A 21464-nucleotide genomic window follows, 5' to 3' on the forward strand; every position below is an offset into this window, starting at 1 on the left:
TTGGCCATGTTCTTAAACCCTTGGGGCTTCTGGAATCTGGAGTCTTGGGTTTCTCATCAGTGAAATGAAAGTGGCAGAAATCCTTGCTTTTATCTTCCTCACCAGGAACAGAGAGTGTGTAACTGCCATGTGAGCTGGACTGGGCTGTGCACAAGGAAAGAGTTTCTGGCCCTGGGGCATGTCAAGAGGCTGAAACAGGCAATGGGGAAAGTGTAAATCTTTGAGGCTGAAGCATGCAGGTCTCCGCAGAGGGCTCTGCATCCTCACCTGCTCTCCTAGCACAGTGGAAGGGACTCACCTTACCCAGGACGTGATCCTGCAGGTCAAACCCCAAAGTTCAGCCCATGGCAATTCCTCCCCTACTCACCCAAGCTCACAGGGTCAGCTCCTCAGGAACCCAGAAGAGACCTCGTCTAGCTCCAGATGAGTGTTCTCTGATGCTGCTGGCCTCTGCTAGGATGGACTCTGTGATACGGCCTTTGGGGAATATACTGATGTGATTAGAAAAAAAGGAAATTGTCAAAATGGTGTTAAGGAACATCATGAAAAGGCCAATCCCTGAGCTTTTGTTTTTTCAAATTTACAAAGTGCAGCATTTGGCAAGAATAAATCCTATTATTTGTGTGTGTGGTGATCTCACCCTGGAGGTATTTATGTTAGAAATTGTCTTGCAAAGCCTCGTACCTGAGCTTCTGGAGGGATGTGGCCCTGCTCTGCAAGTCAGTCTTTATCACATGCACCTGTGGTGTCCGGTTACTGCCTGTGAAGCCCTCATCAGTATGTAAGATTATCTCAGTCGCCGCATGTTCAGTTTATAGTATGTCTCATTCTCCCTCAGTCATACCTCTCGCATCCAGTGAATAATGTCAGCGCTGTGGACTTGTTCGGTTTTAGTGCTGCATCCCTGGCACATGGTCAAATGCCTGGCACAGAATGAATGTGCAATACTGTTTGCTGAGTGGATGAATGGATTTATAAATGAGAGATTTATTAAGCATAGGTGCCTCTGTTGGGCATGAGAAAAAACTTTGGACTGTTGAAAACTAATATTCTTTCCACAACTTTGAAGAGACACTTCTAAACCCAAAATTCCCCGACATGCAAGGCTCACAACCCTCATGGACTCAAGGCACAGATCAGTGGTTGCAGAATTTGGAACTGGGAGAATTAACTTCCAGTGGAAATGAAGGGATGAGGAGCAGCGGTTCAAGGGAAAAACTTCAGAGGAGAACCAGATGGTTAGGTTCTTATTTACAGTCTCCATTTTCCAAAGTTGCTTGGGCCACAATTTTATCATTTGTTTTTAAAAAGGGAGGGTTTGAGTGTAGCTGACTGATACAGTATTAGCCTAACATGTGTGAGACCCCGGGTTTGAGCCTCACCCCCACCCCCACACACTTTACCTTACCTTATGGGTTTAATTGAAGTAATGTATGGAAAATGTATAGATTTGTCTGGCACACAGTAAGCATTTAGTAAAAGTTTTTTTTTCATCATCATCATTGTGGAGGGTGTTAGTAGTAAGAGAAGGAAGGAGAGAAAGAGAAAGGAATATTTATGAAATAAAATTAAGCGAATCCTGGCTAATGGATGAAAAGAATTGCATTCTAGCCATGCTACAAAGCTCTGCATATCCTTTGGCAGGAACTTTCTTTTTTCAGGCATTACCTTCAGAAGCGAGCAAATTGAATTTGATGGTCTTTCAGTGCCCTCAAATTGTGATTAGTTTGCATAGACTTGGGGTTGAAGGATACACAGAATTTGTGTATGAGAGTACAGTGTGCCTATGGGAGATGTTTCTTTTTAAAACATTTTTCCTGTTTATGCCATCAGGTTATTTAATTAAGCAAAAGGAACAGCTTATCTGTTTTGATCCTTCTATAGTTGTAAATATTCTTTGGATACAGGGGAGATTGTCAAATACCTATCGGGTGCTTGCTGACTCATTTGGTGGAGTATTAAGTTTGTAAAGAATCTCAAGGAGTTCAGAAGAAAGAGAAGGAAAAAGGTAAAAGAGATCCCAGGTGTAACGTTCCTAAGTTTCAGGGAGATACTTACTTTATCCTCACCCGTATACCCTTTAGAAAAAAAGGAGGAGCTAGAAGGAAGATGAAAGGCAACAAAGAGAAAGTAGGAAAGGAAAAGTACTATTTACTAAGTGTCTGCTGCTTACTGGGGGTTTATATACAGCATCACACGCAGCCTTCAGAAGAACCCCATGATGCATGGGAACAGATAGTGAGACATTTTCATTTCCATTTTGATCACGAGGTCACAGGTTCAGGGAGGCCTGGCCTCTGTAAGATCTCAGAAGTAGGAGACAGATTAGAGGTGGGGTTGAAACCCAGGCCCCTGTGACTTCAAATACATCATGGGCCCCTCCTTGGCGAGGTAATCACTCTACATTTCCTCCTCTCTCCTCACACTCCATTGATAAACTTGGTTCCTGCCTCACCCAGAAGATAGAAGCAATTAGGACCTGCCTGGTTCTGTATTATGGACTCTGCATTTACACTACTGTGGCATTTTCCATCCTTTTTCCAACCTCCACTTTCCTTTGTGGGGAGACTCTCTTCTACAGCACCTATTTTAAGCATTTCGCCTTCCTTCTGCACCCTGTCAGCAAGAACCAAATCAAGCGGCTCATACACTTTCTACTCTCGTCTCCCTCTCATGTCCCAGCTTTTCTTTACAGCGGAAATCCCGAAAAGAGCTAGTAAATACCATCCTTACTAATGATCCCCACATTGCCCATTCCAAGAGTTAATTTATGTTGTTGTCCCTATCGCCTGCGTTTGACACAACTGGTCACTTCCACCTTGAAAGCTATTCTTGGTTGAGTTACGGGGACACCAAAGACTGGGAGGGTCTTTCACTTCTGACTTTTCTTGCACCTTCAATGTAACCATCAGTGATCGACAGATTTTCCTGGTTCCACATTCGCTGTTGCTCTGGATTATAATAGGTTCCCAGTCTATTCTTAACTCATCAAGCAAACTAGATAATGTCAGCCCTCTCCTCACAGCTCCCCAGAGCTTCCCATCTCATAGAGGGTAGAAGATGGAGCTCAAGGTTGGCTTATGAGTCTAAGATCTTCCAGTCCCGTTTTTCTTCCCCAACCTCATCTTCTGCCACTGTCTTCCCAATTCACTCTGCCCTGAGAATGCAGCGTTCCTTGAGTGCTGGTCCTCTTTGAGCATTCTCCATGTGCCTTAGGTCCTTTTCTCTTTGTTTTGCCCATAATGTTTTCTTCTATATCTTCTTATGTTTTTTGCTCCCTTACTTCCTTAAGTTACTTTCAAATGTCATCTCACCCATGAATCTACCTAGAAACTCTCCCAGAATGTTGTTCTCCATCCCCGAACTTCATGGTCTTCCATGCATCTTTACTCCCTGTATTTATTTGGCTGTTTATGCATTTTTGTCTGGCCTGTTTTTCCCTATCTTCCTCTAAGAGAGCAGAGATTCTTTAGAACTTAATACCGTACCTAAACCATTGTAAATAACAAACATCTGTTGCAGGAAAGAATGAACGACTATGCTACATTATTTCCTTAGTATCTTTTGTTACTAGTTATTGAGCATTTTGAGTGTATGTGCTATTGATATAAAGCCAAACCAGACCAAATCAAAGTAAAACTGAGGAAGATGACCTTGGTTTTCTGAGAGACACCAAATGACTAAATGGTGGAGTCTGTGGTGTAGATGGCTTGCAGAGCCAGGGGGATATAGGTTAGGACATTTTACAACAGGGACAAAAAGGGTTAGCTGCTGGCATGGCTGGAAGAGCTGTTGGGCCTCTTCTTTGGTTGTACCTTCTTGGCTCATGAAGTGGGTTATGTTAGGTACAGCAGGTGGAATGGAGTGGAGGCTCAGGAGGAGAGCTGCCATTCCTTGAGCAAATGCTACTGGCCAGTGATTTATAAACATTATTCTATTTTCACATCACATAAAACATAGGAGGCACTCCTCACCTCTTCATTTTATAGACAGGTTAGATGACTGTGTCAGATCTCTAGTACAGCAGTTTGAGCTGGATGTGGTTCACAAAATCTCACTGATGGGAAGGAAAAGATGAAGTATAAGGTGAAGTATAGTGCTCAGTTTCTCTTCAGATCTGTGTGCTGACTCAGAGAAACATGTCCAGAAGAGTCAGATGAAGATTCAGGTATTCACCACCTTTCAAAAAAGTCTTGGGCAAGCTTGTTTTCTTCTCTTTTCTTTTTAAAATCCAGGATAATAGGAAATGCTACAGACGATATAGAAGTAAGCATATATTATATCCTCTGAGAAGCTTGATGTCTTCCTTGGAAGCTAAAACCAGTGCAGTGACCAGTAGATTATCATATAGGGTACTGTCTGATATAATCAAACAAGTGTGTTTTAATGCTATTACACCTGAGAAGACAGGTACCTTTCTATCAGTCAGCATTTATGAAGTGTGTTAGGCACTATACTAGTTTCTGGGGATAAACAGGTGATGATGGTGATGTTTACATAACTTCACTTAAATGAAGCATCTAGAATAAGCAAAATCATACAGATAGAAAGTAGCCTAGGGGTTAGCAGAGGGTGAGGGGGAATATAGAATTCTTGTTTTGTGGTTACAGAGCTTATGCTTGGGGTAAGGAAAAAGTATTAGAAGTAAATAGAGGTGATTGTTATACAACACTGTGAACTTAGTTAATACTGATGATTTGTACAGTTAAAAATGAATGGAATGGTAACTTTTTTGTTGTGTATATTTTATGGTTAAAGCATTGATAATGTAATATATCAAAATCTGTTGGCATACAGACCTTAAATAAATTGTATCATCTGTGACTTATACCTCAATAAATCTGTTAAATATTATCATACCAGAATATAAAAGAAAACCCAGATCTACATTTTGAACAAACTCATCATGAATCAGGAAAATTTGACCTGTAAAGTCAATTTTGATTATATTTTAAACAAAAGAAGAGTAACTTCATGAACTCAAGGCGAAAAGACCATCTCCTTTACAAAGGAAAGAAATTCAGGCTGGCATCAGACATTTTGACAGCAACTTACAAAATAAGACACAAGTAGCATTTTCAATAAAACTCAAGCAAAGATACAGTGAGAAGAGCTTCCCAGTTTGACAGCTGTGTTGAGTTCTTGGTGTATTATACAGTCAGTGAAGTGCTAAGAGAGAGTTTTGAGCCGAGGGACCAGAATGTACAAAAGATGGAGGCAAGAGACTGCCTGACACTTCCAGGATTTGTAATTAAGTCAAGTAAGTCGGCATGGCCAGAGTCTCTATAAAGTGAAGTAGAGAGCTTTGTCAGACCTTCAATTTTGTCAAGCGTTTCATTCATTTACTTAAGTGATATTTCTTAAGTATTAATATTAAGTGCTTAGTAATGTCCATTCGTGAAAGAGAGAGAGAGAGAAAGAGAAAGACGGGCTTATGGGATCTATATAAAGAGATGAGGGAGGCTCACACATGGAGGTTTAACATAATTCTTCAGCTATCCCAAACAACCTCTTCCATATAAAAATCTGCATTTCAACCTTTCCATCAGCCTACAGTATCTATCAGTCAGCATTTATGAAGTGTGCTAGATGCTATACTGGTTTCTGGGGATAAAGAGGTGATAATGGTGATGATTACATAACTTCACTTAAATGAAGCATCTAGAATAAGCAAAATCATAGAGATAGAAAATCTTGGAAGCAATCATAGGGATTACAAATCCTGGAAGTATTGGTGGACAGGTTTATAATTTTTTTTCAATTATCACTCAATAGTTGTACAGAATTAAAGGGTATAGTGTAATATTTCATACACCAATTAAAAAATAAGTATATAGTGTATGCTGATTGAGTCAAATTAATGTATATAACATGTACTGATGAAGTATCTACCTCCTGATTGTTTCTTTATGTTTGGGACCTTTGAACTACTATCTTCTTGTTCTTCATGAAGCATAATATTTCAGACTACTGTAATATAGAACATTAGATTTTATGCCTCCAAACTGATTTGGTTTCCCTCTCTCTACCTTCCTTCTAGTCTTCCCTGCAAGCCCCTTTGCTAACCTCTAATAATCATTGTTTTCCTCTCTTCTGCTTTGAGATCAGTTTTTTTAGCACCTGCAGATAAGAGCGAACACATAGTATTTGTCTGTCTGTGCCTGGCTTATTTCACTTAACATAATGTCCTCTAGTTCCATCTGTTTTGGCTGGAGGACAATTAATCTATGCACAAGATAGAGGGAACCAAACCAGGTTACCTGCTGGATGAACAGGCAGTCACAAGGAGATGTCTGTGACCAGGAACTAAGCTGACAGACAAAATTTGAGTGCACATATGCAAAAATCAATGAAATGAAAACTGCGTTCTTGAGCGCATATTCTGCTGCAGGAACTGGTTTAGGTACTGAAAATGCCAAGACAAATAGGAGCTGATGTCTGCTTTCAAGCTGTCCACAAATTCATGCATACTGAGTGGAGCCTAGGTTGTAAGTGAGGTAGGCACTAGGGATGGTGAGAAGATCAAAACTTTTATCTTCATATGCTCTGGTGGGTGAGCATCCCAAATCCTACCATATTGCTTCCTTTGAGCACTGAACTATTTGACTTTCAATATATTTTCCTTATTACAGAAATCAACTTGAATAACTTGAGCAAAAAACAACAGTATTATTAAAAGGTTACCAAGTTATCCCATGGAATAAACATAAGGAAAAGGATTTAGTTGGGTCTCTGGAAGGATGTAGAAAACCAACTAGCACTCAGGTTGGTTTTAGTGTCACGTTACTTACACCAGTGCACATTAGTATTAGACAACACTTCCCAAAGCAATTACTGTCCCTTATTTCATCAAACCTAAAAATAAATAGATAAGCAGGGGAGGCATCATCTTCTTTACATAAAATCCCAAGGAGATGAAGTGATTTGTCTAAGACTGCATTTCACTTGATTGGTTAAGCCCAGAGTTTAGAATAGGGCCCTCCTGAGTCCATTCTTTTCCAGTTAGCCCTCTTCAGAACATTCTTCTCTTACTAGCGTGTGCTTTCCCTTTTGTAGTTCCTTTACCTTCATAATTGTTCTTTGCATTCATTTTGATCTTTGGAATAGAGGAGTCTGTTATATGTCCTTAATAATAGGCTTCTTTAAGACATGTCTGAAAACTGTTTTTAATTTATACCCCATGACCTGGACATGAAGGGCCACCAAGAAAAGAGATAATTAAAGTAATGAGAAAGAGGTTTCGGTTGTCTCAGTGATTTCCTTATTGTCATCCATGAGATGCCTTACAAGAAATGGCCCATTGTAGTTAAAGTGATGAGGCAGAGTGTGAAAGGGGTTTGAAACTTCATCAGACGTGTTCTGAGCCTGGAGTTGTAGCTCATTGTTTTCCAAATTCCAATTTTTCCTCCACAATGAACAATAACTTTTTGATTAAACAGCTGGCAGTTACTATTGAATGCCTCACACTTAATAACAAAAGTCTTCCTTCAGAACAGGAAATTTTATCTAAATTGCTTTTCTCTTCTTTGGTGATTGTGAACTTCTAAAGTCTGACAAGACTGATAGCATGAAAAAAATACAAAAGAACTTTCCAGAGATGATGATTACTTTTAAAAGAAAGAGCCCTAAACTAAATGAATAATTCAGTGTACAAGCTGCAAAGCAGAAGTCACAGCACACAAGTTGTCCTCTCTGTAAACATTATTAAAAAACAATCAAGTTTATATTGACACATTTATATTGGGAAGACTACAGACGGCAGCTGAGAAAGAGAGGGTGGGAAATTCAGAAAGCACCACTTACCAGTAAGGCCTTCTTTCAATGTGTTTTTGTTCTCAGCAGAAACAGCTAGCTGTAACTCGGTATTGCTTGTTTTGTTCTTATGCTATTTTGTAAATGGATGTCTGTTTGTTAATATGTTTTCCTTCTTTTATTTTTAAAATAAATTTTAGAAAAAGAAACAGCTAGCATTATTCAGCAGGTACTGTGTTGCCACTTAGTCCTTCATCTCAATCTCATCCCCTCCTGCCCTGCTGAATGATCCTCTGAGATGAAATCAACCCACAGCAGAAGGGAGAGGGGACTTGTTGATACAGAAGTGTTGGTACATTCTTATGGTGTGAAGAATGGCAAAGCAGAGCCATATCTATAGGGGAAATGGAGAATATTCAGCTCATTCTATATGAGGTTAAATGACAAAGTTATTTGTTTATCGCTAATTATCCACAGTATAGTGTAAGCTTGTAAAGCCAGGAATATGTTATTCTTGGGAAAATAAGAATGGTCTCCGTATCTATCATTGGATTCTTCCCTTCATCCATCATCCACACTACTATTATCAATGGGACATGGTCAAGAAAACTCATTTCTTTATATGCCTCACAAAAACTGGATGCAGAAGAATATTTTTGCCTTTCTTTGTAACGTTTTCCTTTTTTTTTTCTCCTTAAGAATTTAAATAGAGCAACCTTTAGAAATGATCCTACTATTCCCATCACTTGTTCTTCCAGGTGTAATAGGCAGAGTCCTGGCTACTTCCATTGGTTGGCCAGGGCATAGCTTCATCTGCGGCAGGAGCTCCCAGTCAAGCTCGACTCCACTGTATGGGGCACACAGCCCCAAGGCGGGACTCCATCAGAGATTCATGTCTACATGGCGCTAGCCTGGCACCTGTAAATATTACTTTGTGAGAAGTCCAGGAATCTATATTTCTGGATAATTCATGAAGTTCTTTTACTGCCTAGCCTAGTTTGGGAATTGCCAATGAACCCTAGTGGTGCATTCTGAAGTCCTAAAACTGTCAAAAGGACAAAGAATGTGGATCTTAGCTGGAATCTGGGAGATGCTTATGTTTTGGGTGGGTGTTGGATGTGGGGTCTGTGGTTGTCTAAAGGAACTAGTGAAGGTACAGTAAAATATTTCCTTTGTTTTTTAACATAGCTGCTAGACTCTAATACAGTACACAAGGGTGTTTAGAAATGCCTGATCATCAGGCCTTTAGGGAGGATGTCTACTGCCTGGGGTAATTTCAAATTGCTACATGGGATGTCGGACATGCTCATGCATGACAGATGGCTTTGGGATGCTCATAGATTAACATAGCCAGGAGCAGATGGAGGTTGGGTTAGAATCCTTTCAATGTCCTTCCTGACCCTGAAAATCCTGGTTATCAGTGTGTGTTTTATATGAGCAGCAGGCTTTTGATTTATTATCCTTAGGGCCTAGCATTTAAATCTCCTTCTGGGTGAATAATATTACTAGTTTGCACCAAACTATCACCACTCATGAGCATCAGCACGTACTTTGGAAGCAGTCAGCCAGAGCTGTAATGGAACACTAGGAACAGCATATTTTTTTGTGGACTCCTGGTGTTATGGTTTGTGTCTGGGTGTCCCCCGAAACCTCATGCAGTCATGGGGTGGGCTTCTAGAGTTTATGATTGATCCATGGTCCAATGTTGTGATTATGGGTGTGAGTGCTACACCTGCCCTGGGGTGGAGAGTTTGCATACAGTGTAAGGGAGGAAAAGAGGCTGCTTGCCACAGGTCCTCCCCTTGTGTTCTTGTTGCTTTTGGTATCACACGCTGCCATGAATAGCTGCCCTCTGCCATGTGCCACTCTGCCTTGGAGCCAGGCAAGTACAGACTGAAACCTCCACAGAGTGTGAGCTAAATAAACCTTTCCTTTCTTAATTCTAGGTGTTATGTATTTTGTCTCAGCAAGGAGAGAAAAATAACCAAGATACCTGGAAAGATTGGGAGCATGACTGTGGCTTCCTAGTGTTGCTGGTTTCATTATCTTGTGTGAAGGGGGTGATTTCAGAGGTTCATATTCTCTCTATCTGGTTGAGCTTCTAAGCATTTATAGAAATTGTGCAGTTGGCAGTGGATACCAGACTTTAAGTGGCTTCTATGAAGTTTTGATATTTCCTCTGACAATATTCAAAATTAAAGTATTTTTAGATTGTTCTGTGAAGATAAGTAGGTAAGTTTTACTTAATAAAACTAACAAGGTTCCAATGTTCTGTTTGTAAAATCATTTTAGATTTTATAAAATCCTTTGAGGAGCATATCTGAATGTTCATAGAAAAAAATCTGTATAATAGGTATTTCTCTTTTTTTGGTCTTTTTTTTTTTTTTTTTTTTTTTTTTTTTTTTTTTTTTTGGTACCAGGAATCAAACTCAGGACCTTGCACTTGCCAAGCAGGCCATTATGCCACTGAGCTATATCCCTGACCCCCAATAATAGGTATTTCTATGAAAAGTATATGGATGAAAAACTGGAAGAACCAGAGAGGTCCATGGCTTACTCCAAGTTACAGTATATACATAGTAAAGGTAAGATGAAAATAGAGGTTTCATGACTCTAGTCAGTGGTCCTTTTTCATCTCATACCTTGTATGTAATATACTGATTAAATATTTGGCTTTTTAAGGGCACAATTAACCAAGGACTATAAGCCAGACTAGCATGTAGAAGTTTACACTCAGTTTTGGATTTAGGCTTCACCATGTACTGAATGGCATTAGTCAATTTACTTAACCTCTGTAACATTGAGTATAGCAATGCTTGTCTTTCAGGGCTATTGCAAGGATTGCAAAATATGTGAACTTCTGGCCTATAGCTGCCACTTGTAGGTAACCCTTACTGATTTTGAGGCAATGTTTCTCTGCCTTTCCAAGTTTGAGGTTTACTGTACTTGTCCACTGATCCTTCATCATACCCTGTGTCTCAGTCACTTTCTCATCACTGAGATGCAATACCCAACACCACGACTGGCAAGGGGAGTGGTTTATTCTGGCTCATGGGTTTAGAGGTTTAGTCTATAGCTGACTGGCTCCAAGGCAACAAGGGCGTGGTGGAAGGGTCTGGCAGAGAAGAGCTACAGAGAGTGAAGGGAGGAGTTGGGGTGGGGATATCCTTTCCAGCTCACATGTCTGGTGCCCTGTTCCCCTGACCAGGCCTCATGTTCCCCTGAGCACGCCCCTGACTAGTGCATTCAGCTCTGAACTCATTAGTGGTTGAATCCACTGATATGTGTTGTGCCCTTGTGATCCAATCACCTTCCAAGCACAGGATATGTCTGGGGACATTCTAGATCTGACCATAGATCCCTACAGAGCCTGGAAGCCTGCCCTTCTCCCCAGCATATACAGGTCTGACTAAGAGAAAATTCCTCCAGAGGAACCGAAAGTGTGTCCCTAGGCTTCCACCTCTTGGTATGCATTTCACTTCTCGGAGCTACATGAGCATCTTTAATCCCCTTTCTAGAAAACAATCCTTCACACATTTGAAGGCATTATCACAGCCTCCCTTAACCTTTCTGTCCTTCAGGCTGAGCAGCTCTTTTCCCTCAAGCGTTCATCAAGTCGTGTGGCTCAGAAGCCCCTCCCCATCATGCTGATTCTTTCTGAAATGTGTCTGTTTATCACTTAAACTCCCAGAACTATGTGTGATCATCTCTGGGCCGATTGACTCAGATTAAAACAAGATAATTGCCTTCTTCTCAGGGAACAGTTTAAGGTCACAATCCTTTCTGACAGCCTTATCTTAGCTCACTGTTGACCAAAAACGTCTAAAAATTTCTTCAGTGTGTGCTTCTGTGGTATATTTTTTTCAGTATGTGTATTTGTGATCTCATGTTTTGTCTTTGAGAGATGTGATTTACCCTACGCATGGAACCTTTCACTTCTCCATGCTAAACTGGATCTTATGTTAGGTGGTCCCAGCCTCTGACTATAAGTATCTCCTTTAATCCTAACAGTGTTGCACTAAATTTGTTAGGATTGAAACCATCACATCAGCTTCCCATTTTCCTTCAGATTAAGAAGTCTGCCTACTTCCTGCCTTACCACCAAATCACAAATACAAGGGTAAATAGGACAAATGTTTATGTGCTTGTTACATGACTCTGACCCAGTCAGACTCCTTTTAGGGTGGTGTCCAGATTAGGAACTTTAGGCAGGGAGTAAAGATTTGTAAGAGGGTGTGGCAGATGTTAGAGACATAAACTATTGGTTAAGAGGGGAAGTTCCTTTGATATGTTAGAGGAAACCAAAAAGAAATAGTGAAATTTAGTTGGTAGGCGAGACAAAGCATGAGTTAGACAAGTGTTTCTAAGTAGATAAAGCAGGTCACAGGCAGACTTGGACTTCTTGTAGCTCTTTCTGTCTGTCTGTCTCTCTCACTTCTTCTTTTTTTTTTCTTTTTTTCTGGTACCGGGAATTGAACTCACAACCTCCCGCTTGCCAGGCAGGCACTGTGCCATGGAACTAAATCCTCAGCCCCCAACCCCCTCCTTCTCTCACTTCTATCACCATGAGTCATAGCCTGCTTTGGCAAAATCTTCCCTGCAGCATTTGTCAATCTCATTTGAGCCCTGCTTCCTTCCCCATGAGATATCCCCTTACAGATTTCATCCTTTCCTTCTCTTTTCTGGTTTGCATTTGTATTTACTCTATAGCCAGCTACAAAGAAAGTTTGGAAACCTGCGCAGCCTTGCCGTCCTTCCTCTGCCCTGCATAGATCTAGCTGGGAACTCAGTTCTCATGTGTCAGGAGCACACTGTACGCATCTGTACTCGCTCTCCTGGTTGCGGTCTCCTTTCTCCTGTGTAGCACCAGAGGTGCATTTGTAATGTTGTCATTTGTCGAGTGGCATCTACATTTGTTTAACAGATTGGTAGGTAGGAATGGCAGAGTTTCTCTTTGGGGCATTCCTTTCATGTCCTTCTGGTACAAGCCCCGTGTGCTATGCATTTCATGTAAGCAAATGACTAACAACAACCAGGCAGCCTGACAAGGAAATTCAACAATTAGCTCATCAGGCACACAGGTGGCAAAGCATCCTGTCCCAGTGAGGAAGCTTTGAGGAACCATTATGCAGAGTAAGATGACATGTGGATGGAATGCTCAACATGGGGGTGTCTGGGGAGAACGCTAATGGCTCCAAATAGATGTCTTTTGGTTTTTGTAATTGAGCTCAAGAACTTTGTTATTCTCACGTTTGCCTTGAGGCCAATAGGGGAAAGTATTTGATGCCTCTTTCAGCATCAGGTCAGAAGAAGGGCTTAGCCTTGTGTAAGGTCACCCATCAGCATGTCAGTGAGGGGAAATCAGATAGGAATGATCTTGTGTTCTGCATAGAAAACTTTCTCCAGGGAGCACCTTGCTAAAAGGTAGTGAAGATGAGATTCTGCCTAGCAGAGGAAGGTCATTATAACTTTCCTCTTCAGGGAGAGCTTTGCTTCAATTCAAGCCAAAGCCTACCGTAAACCTCTTCATTTAGTGGCTCATTTCAGCCTCATATTGTCTTATTGAACAGGAGCATAATACATGTCAATTCATATGATTTACATTGGAAATTCATTTTTCTGCATAATTGGGAAAGGTACTGTGGAGTCCCTACAGAGGGCTTTCTTCATCCAGGTAAATAAAAATCCAATATTCCTTTATAAGTATTGTTGTTGAACCATCACATTACTTTGTGTTGGCCTCTGAAGGTTTTATCTTTTAACAAGAAAATCGAGTTCTTCAAAGACTATTGTCGGGTCATTTAGGCAGGTGGGATACCTGCCAGCAAGGGTGTTACACAAAGTCATGAATACAGGGAGGTTTTGCCTTGTGAAGAAAATTCTTAGTGTGAACCCCGGATTCAGTGACTTTCAGCAGTAGTGCTTCTGTTCCTCTGCATTGTTCATTCTTTTCAAGTAGGTGTTATGTTTGACAGAACACTTAATTTTCTGCGGCATTGTGTCAGAAAGGAGAGACTCACACTTTAAAACACTAATAGATACTAATTGCACGTGCGGTTCCCGTAATTCTCCCCATACAGACCTTGTTTAAGGGCTCAAATGAGGCCCAAAACCTCCAAAACATGATGAAGTGGGAATTATGTTTTCTTCAGTCCAAAACCAGGGTAGATTTTTAATGGTTGTGGAGTAAACACCTTATTTACATCTGACAGCCAATGGGAACATGATAAATTTGGGCCGATTATAATGCAGTCATCTTAAGATGTAAATCATTCACTTATCAAAAGGATTGCACTTGATCTAGTTAATTTTCCAGTTGCTGACTCTCTTTCCTTCTTTTTGAAATGCAGTTTTTACTGAGACTCTGCCTGACAGATTTAAGTTTGCTATCGCTATGTCTTTTCTGGGCGAAAAACAGCAAAAAGAGTTTACCTTGATCTTTCTTTCCAGCTTCTTTTTTATTTTATGGAAAAAAGGTAACACAAAATTTCATAACAAGATGATGGGAGAATAGCAACAGTTAATACATTGCATATGATTGTCTTTAAAGGAGTTCTAGCTTTTTGTGTAAGTCTCATGAGGTGGGACTGTGAAGGAAGAGAGTTGAAAAAGGATTATCACATTTTGCTTAAATTTATTGACTTTATTTCCCTCATGATTATCTGTATAAGGTCAATTGTCAAGTGTGAACAGCTGTTTTTTCCCAGTGTGAATTACTCCGTTTTGTGGATTGCTCATTGTAAATTTTTGCTCTAGTGAGGCTTTTATAAGTGTTTGACTCTAGTCCCACTATTCTGAAATCATTCATTTATTTGCTCATGTATCATGTGGTTACTTCTTTGGCAAGGCAGTGGAAATGCTGATTTGAAAAAGACCAAGTTCCTGCATTTGAGGAGCTTACAGTCTGGTTGGATGTGGGAAGGTCATCATCTTTGACAAGCGAAGCGATGCAGAGTGAGCAGGTGGTGAGGAGCTACATCCTATGGATGATCAAGGAGAGTCTTTCAGTACAGGAGACACCTGCACAGGTGCAGGGCTGCTGCAGAGAGGGTTCCACCTTGCCCAGACCCTGAAGAGCATACATTTTAGCAGCAGTCAGGAAGTGCCAACACAACTAGAAGGAAAAGTGCTGATACCAGCAAAGGCCAATCCCTCCTTCTTTGGCAGGAAGTATTAGAAGGGGTGGGTCTGCCATGACTAGAATCTTAGAGGCTCCCATGTACATTGGTGGTACAGTGTCACAGGCTGAAGGGCTGGAGAATGTGTCCTAATGAGTTATCCAAGTAGGGGTGGTGTTGGAGACCGGTACAGAACTAATATAAGGAAGTGAGGGTATATAAAAATTATCTATAACAAAGGATATGTAAGCCCCCTCTGAAGGAAGAATGTAGAATTACAAGCTGTGCTCACTGCAGATACTTTCATTTTCCTGGAAACCTTTTCTGTGAATTCTATTTATCTGGTGAAGGTCCTAATAGGTTTTGTGAGGGTGAGCCAATTTTGGCTACATGCTTTGTCACATAAACTTCTTTCTCCTTTTTTCTGCACTAAGTAAGGGACATTAGGTATTGTAATTTATTTGAATGAGTTAAGCTTTTGCATTTTTTAAGAAAATAAAATACGTGTGATCAAACTACACAGTGAATACTTGAAATTTCAAGAATTATTATAGTAAAAACCATGTTGCCATTAACCAACCTCAGAATACCCCCACTTGCTTTGAACACACTTATCTCATCGTTCTTGCCACTGTCTGAAGCAGTTCTGGTAGGTTCGGGAGTGTGTTTATGAATTGTGGTAAAATAATATGGTGAAGGCTGCTGTCATGTGCCACCTTAATGAAAGGCAGACTCATAAAACCATTATGGTGTGTCCACATTCACTTTATTCATCAGCTCACACTCGGTGTGATTTTTGCCTCTCCCTCATTGTCAAAATGACCATGGATAGTAAACATTTTGAATCAACTCAGGAAACAGAAGCAGCCATTACAGAGCAACTAAGACACTCACAAAAGAGGACTTGCAGAACTGCTTCAGAAAGCAGCAAGAACGAGGGCTAAGGGTGTGTTCAAAGTGAGGGAAATATTTTGAGGGGCATTAATGTAATGTGTCTTTACTCTAATAATTTTTTTAAATTACTTTTTCTTAGTGCATGTTTGTAGTGTGTAACGATCACATGGCTTACAATAATTCTTAAAAAATTTATACATTCATCATATGTTTTGATCACACTTTGTTCCTGCTTGTGACATGTAGGCACAACAGGACATACAGACCAGATCAGTTTAAACTGATCAGAACTAGTTTGAAAGCTCTGAAAAATGTTTAATACCTGAAGAGACTTCCAAGGAAGACTACAACATCTATGTCACTGTTTGATCTGACAGTATTTACTGTTTCTCTTTGGGATATGGCTTGCATCTGGTTTTTATGGCTGCAACTGTCCTTTGCCTAGAGAGGCAGTATAGGAAGGTGGTCATAACACTGGTTGCGGAGTCTGAGTTCAGATCCCAGCTGTGTTACTCACACGCTGCCTAACCATGGACAAGTTGTTTAACCTTGCTAACCTAACTTCACCACTCTCTGGCAGAGCCAAGAACACCTGCCAGAGAGTGGTGGTGTGGTGATTAAGTAAAACAATATATCGGAATCCCTCAGTACAAGATTTGGCGCATTCTGAGTGCTGTGCCTTATTCTCATTCAAAATCAGTAGAGTGCGTTCTTTGAAGTCTTCTCCAGCTGTGGCAGGTGGAGGGCTGCTTCTGATTTTTCCTTCTGCTCCCCTGAAGCATTGCATGCAGTGCACTGCAGTGTAAGGTGTGTGCCTCATGCCTGTCTGTGTCAGCAGTGGACATGAGGGGCGGGGCTTGACCATTTTAAAGTCACCTGTGTACATCACCATAACCAGAACAGTGGCACATGTGTTTTTGGCAGTCAGGCATTTACTGATAAGGAGGAAAGACCTCAGTAGACAGAATACTGTACCAGGAGGTTCTTTCCTCTGCACATGGCAGAGCAAGGAGTTCACCAGATTAACTTTGACTTCTCATTTTGCTTGAGTTGGGTGAAAGCGAATTGAAAGGAATAATCACCATTGCCTACCTGCCTGTTGACATGAGCCAGACTGCCTGAACTGTGTCTCAGGGATCAATAGTTGCTTTTTAGCTAAGACTCTGACTTGTTTGTACATCAGGTGGGCAGGGGTGTTTTCACGTATATCAGCAGGAATGTGATGATCTTGTTTCTTAGTTTATGATAACAGCATCGGTCTGTGTAATGTTCCTTTCATGTATTCTTTCATTCATTAATTCTTGCATTCAGTTTTTTTGCTGCTTTACCATTCCCACTAAGCATACACTAGGGAAACATTATCACTATCTTTGGCTAATAGATAATATTGTTTCATTTCATTTGTACAAATACAAGAAGTGTTGATCTATCTATCTATCTATCTATCTCTATATATATAAATGTTTAGAAGTTTTAAACTATTCTTTAAAAGTTTTTATTCAAAAATTCTTTTAATCTCACAGAAAATTATATGAATGGTACAGAAAACAATCATGTACTCTGCATAGATTCTGCTTTTTCTCTCTGTAAATAGCAGTGTGCTTATTTGAATGTGTATGTACTTATATATGCACACTGTATTGTGAATCTTTGAAAGTAAGTTGCAAACTTCACGACCTTCTATCCCTAAATACTCTAGTGCCTCTTTCCTAAGAACAAGCTATTCACTTAAATATACGGTATATATTTAAATATACTGCCCGATTTTCAGAATCAGGGCATTGCGCACTGATACAATATTGTTACATAATCTACGGGTCTTATTCAGATTCAATTTTCCTGATAATGTCCTTCACAAGACTCTTTTCCCCACCCCAGGATATCTAGGATCCCATCCTGTACTTAGTTTTTATGTATCTTTGATCTCTTTTAATCTGAAACTCTTCCTTAGCCTTTCTCTATCTTTCATATCAGCATTCTAGTGCACAAGCAATCATTTGTGGAATGTCCTTCAGTGTGGGTTTGCCTGATGTTCCCTCCTCCTAATTATACTTCTTCCCTCTGGGCTTAAAAAGAAATTTTGTGTTTTAAAACTCTCTTCCTGTTGCTGTCTGTACCCAGTGTGTTGGTTCTGCCTGCTGCATGGAATTCCCTAGTGAGAACTGCCTTTTGGAAGGAATCCACAGGGCTGCTGGGAAAGCAGTGTCTAGTGTATTTTCCTTGGCAGGAGGAGGATGCTCTGATGGAGGCTGTCTGGCATAGGGAATAAAAAAAATCACTTTGACACACATGTGTGGGTCACTGTGCTTTAGCTGATGGTCGGGGACCTCCGGTATTTATTTCCTCAACTCTTTCTAAGGCACAAGGAATCATTATGCTTGTAGAAGATGAGGCAGGATAGGAAGTTGATCTTTTTGATTATTCTGTCCTTCATCCATTCATGCACTTAATAAACATTGATTTAGAGCCTACTCTGCCTGTTGGAGCTCATCTTCTAGCATATTGAGCACCAGAAAGAAAGCTTTTGAATTGAATGCTGCTCTCCCTCTGACAGGCAAATGTTTTAAAATGTAAGTTAAGGTAAATGGGTTGACAACATTTTCAATTTATTAGTAAAGAAGCCTTATAGGAAATTATACTTCTACCTCTTTCTTTAAATTCAGTGTTTTTCATTTCTCTCGGGTCTTTCTTCTATTTCTCACTATTGAACATAATTTTTGTATCGTTATCTCCACAGTGCATAAATAATTTTGCATTCCACATTCTCGGTAAAAATTATTTTGCATGTACTTAGGCATTTTTCATAGCCTGTGTATTCATCACTCCTAATGACTGCAGTAAATTCTTTCAAGCTGATCTAGTCTAACTTATGCATTTCTCTTTTGTTGTAAATTTGGCTTGTTTCTAGGTTTTTCCACTAATGTTTGGAAAAACTCCTTTTTTGAAAGGAAGTATATAACAGGTTCTCATGTTAGAGCAGTTTTGACGGATAGTTTTGTCCAAAATTATTCATTATAATGTACAAAAAATATTATGGTAGAGAAAGACCTGATGTATCTCAGGTTCCTAACAATGGGTTGCACTTGGTGCTAGGAAGCAGTACCTCTCCAGTGGGACACGTGGAGAAATGGGTGTGGCTGAGATATAGTAAGGGACACAGTGTGACCCCTCCCACCTACAATGGCTGGCAGTCCCTCATTTTCCTTGGCACAAGTGGACAATCTTAAATTCTTGTGCACTTTGCTTGTGGGAACCACTGGGGGTGGCAGTCAGCTTCCTCCCAGCAGAGGGGATAGACTGGTGACACACCTGAGCGGTTACTGCTTAGCAGGGATTTGAGTGGAGACAGAGGAAAGCAGGAGAGTGTAGGGCTCTCTCTGGGAACTGAAATGTACAGATGGCTCCATTCTCTCCACCGAGAGCCCTCTGAGCTTCAGGAGCTGATACTTGCCAGGGGTACAAGGAGGGCTTGTGATTAGCGGATGATTGCAGGGACTATTTTAGGGTATGGATTTAAACATTTGTAACATAACAGGGCCTTGATAAAGCTGAACAATTGAGACAGTCCATTGTTTGCAGGCTCCATAGGAATCCTCAGATGCTGGAGCTGTGGCCTTGTGTTAGTAAGGTGACTGTTATGGGTCAGATAAAGATTTCTTTTCCTCTGCAGAACATCTCATTTTCACTCATAGAGGCAAGGCTTTATGTACCCGGTTAATTTTTCTATTTTCCTGCGGCTGTGTGTGGAGCTTGGAGGATAGGGTTCAATCAATGTTTTTTGACTAGATGATGACTTTAGTGACTGGGTTTTGTAGATTGAGCGTGTGGTCAAGTAGGCAGATGCTGCCCTCCAGTTTTGACTGTTCTCTCAGGTTAGTGTAGAGGTGAGGAGCAGCTGCATAAAGCAAGGAGTGGGAGCAGCGAGGTGCAGAGAGACGTACACGGGCTGTGGAGCCAGGCAGACGAGCGGTACTGTCCTTATTCTACTACTCGAAGGCCTCCACTGTGCTGACCTGTTTACCGTCTCTGAACCTCAACCTGTAACGTTTAAATAAAACCACTTTCCTGAGGGTTTGTGTGAAGTTCATTGCTCAGAGGAGACACTAGAAAACCTTTCTGTCATGGTCACTCCCCTACCAGAAGGGAGGTGAGAGAAGAGCAGGAGACGCCTAGATAACATGTCCAGGGCTGTCAGGAAACAGATATTTACATAGACGTTACCTGTTGTTTACTGCTCCTTCTGTCTATACCAGCAGCTAAGGCACGAGCCCTTCCGACAGTGTGGGAACCTGGCACTCTGCTTTGTGTCTGTTAGTAAGTGTGCTCTTTGCCTCTACAGGATTTATGAACGTGTGATAGATCCTCCAGAGACCAACTTTCCCCCAGGAAGCAACTTATGGCTTGGTCAGCGCAACCAAAAGCATGGCTTATTCAAAGTAAGTTCTAACTTGCATTCATTTGTTCATTATTCATTCATTCATTCATCCATACATCCATTCATTCATATATATATTTTCATATGTGCACATATATACTGCTCAATTTTAAATACTGGAGAAGTATATATAATTACATTAGTGGGAAAGGCATACCATAATGATACCTGATGCTAACTGAACACTTAATATGTGCCACATGCTTTTTTAAGTGCTTGCCATGAATTAACTTACTTCGTTGCTACAATGACTCTGTAAAATAGATACTTTAAAATTAGGCAGAGAGCTAAGTAATGTGCCCAGAGGTCACACAGCTTACTGGGCTGCCAGACAGGATGATCTGGGGTGTAAATGATCCTCAGAGTGTGTCTCATTGATCTCCTAATTCTGGGGAGCTTAGATGATACTCAAATTGACTTCCATCATTGAAATATATGTTAATTCAAGCTTGAGAATGAGGTCTATGTATGTGATGAGAAACGAATCCCAGCTTGCTTGAGCTTTAGTCTTTTTGTCTACAGAGAAGATCACTGCATTATTGTACTTCGTGAAAACAAGAGGATACAATGATACCATGAATTGAAAAACCTAAAAAGACCATAAAATTTTAAAATAGTCTTGTTCTTTTAAAGAATGATAGACTTTTGCCTCTGGCAGTATGGCAGAGCAGGTATTATGAAAAATCCTCCTGATTCAAAATGCCTGTAAATGCTGGATAAAATGCAGCAGAAATCTTTAAAATGCGCCCATACTTAGAAGGAGGGACACTTAGGAACAAAATACTTGTAGGACAGAAAACTTAGAAGAACATCTGCCAGTACTAAAAACTGGGAGCCTCCAGGGTTTGCCCTTTCTTTTTTTAAAAATCAAGGTAGAGTTTACAGGCAGTAACATTTACCCCTTTCAACGTGCAGATTTGCACAACCTCTATAATTTCATAGCCTATTATGTCAAGATGAAGATCCCATCACCTCCAAAAATGTCCCTGTGTCCCCCGTAGGCAGCCCTTCTCTTTACCCACAGTCTCCCTGTAACATTCACTGATCTGTTCTCTCTAACACTAGCTTGGCCTTTTCCAGAATGTTACATAAATGGATTCTTTCCCATATGTAGGTATGTGCTTAAGTACGTGCGCTGGGATTCCCCATGTTCCTGTGCATATAGGTGGTCCATTACTTCTTGTTGCTGAGTAATATTCCAGTTCCGTTGTATAAATAGACCACAGTTTGTTTATCTATTCCTCACTGATGAGCACTTGCCTTGT

At 40.6% G+C, this 21464-nt stretch overlaps 1 protein-coding gene across 2 annotated transcripts in view; it reads left to right on the plus strand.

The window, feature by feature from the left end:
* The window catches only part of Nell1 (neural EGFL like 1), a gene marked incomplete at its 5' end in the record, with an annotated part of 791721 nt that overhangs the window by 150436 nt on the left and 619821 nt on the right, over positions 1-21464 (plus strand). For both annotated transcript variants that reach the window (XM_005401727.2, XM_005401728.2), the window contains 1 exon segment: positions 20104-20200. In XM_005401727.2, the coding sequence (XP_005401784.1) occupies positions 20104-20200 (97 nt within the window).

This window comes from Chinchilla lanigera, unplaced genomic scaffold (assembly GCF_000276665.1).
Source record: "Chinchilla lanigera isolate Chin_1 unplaced genomic scaffold, ChiLan1.0 scaffold00075, whole genome shotgun sequence".
NCBI classification, from domain to species: domain Eukaryota; kingdom Metazoa; phylum Chordata; class Mammalia; order Rodentia; family Chinchillidae; genus Chinchilla; species Chinchilla lanigera.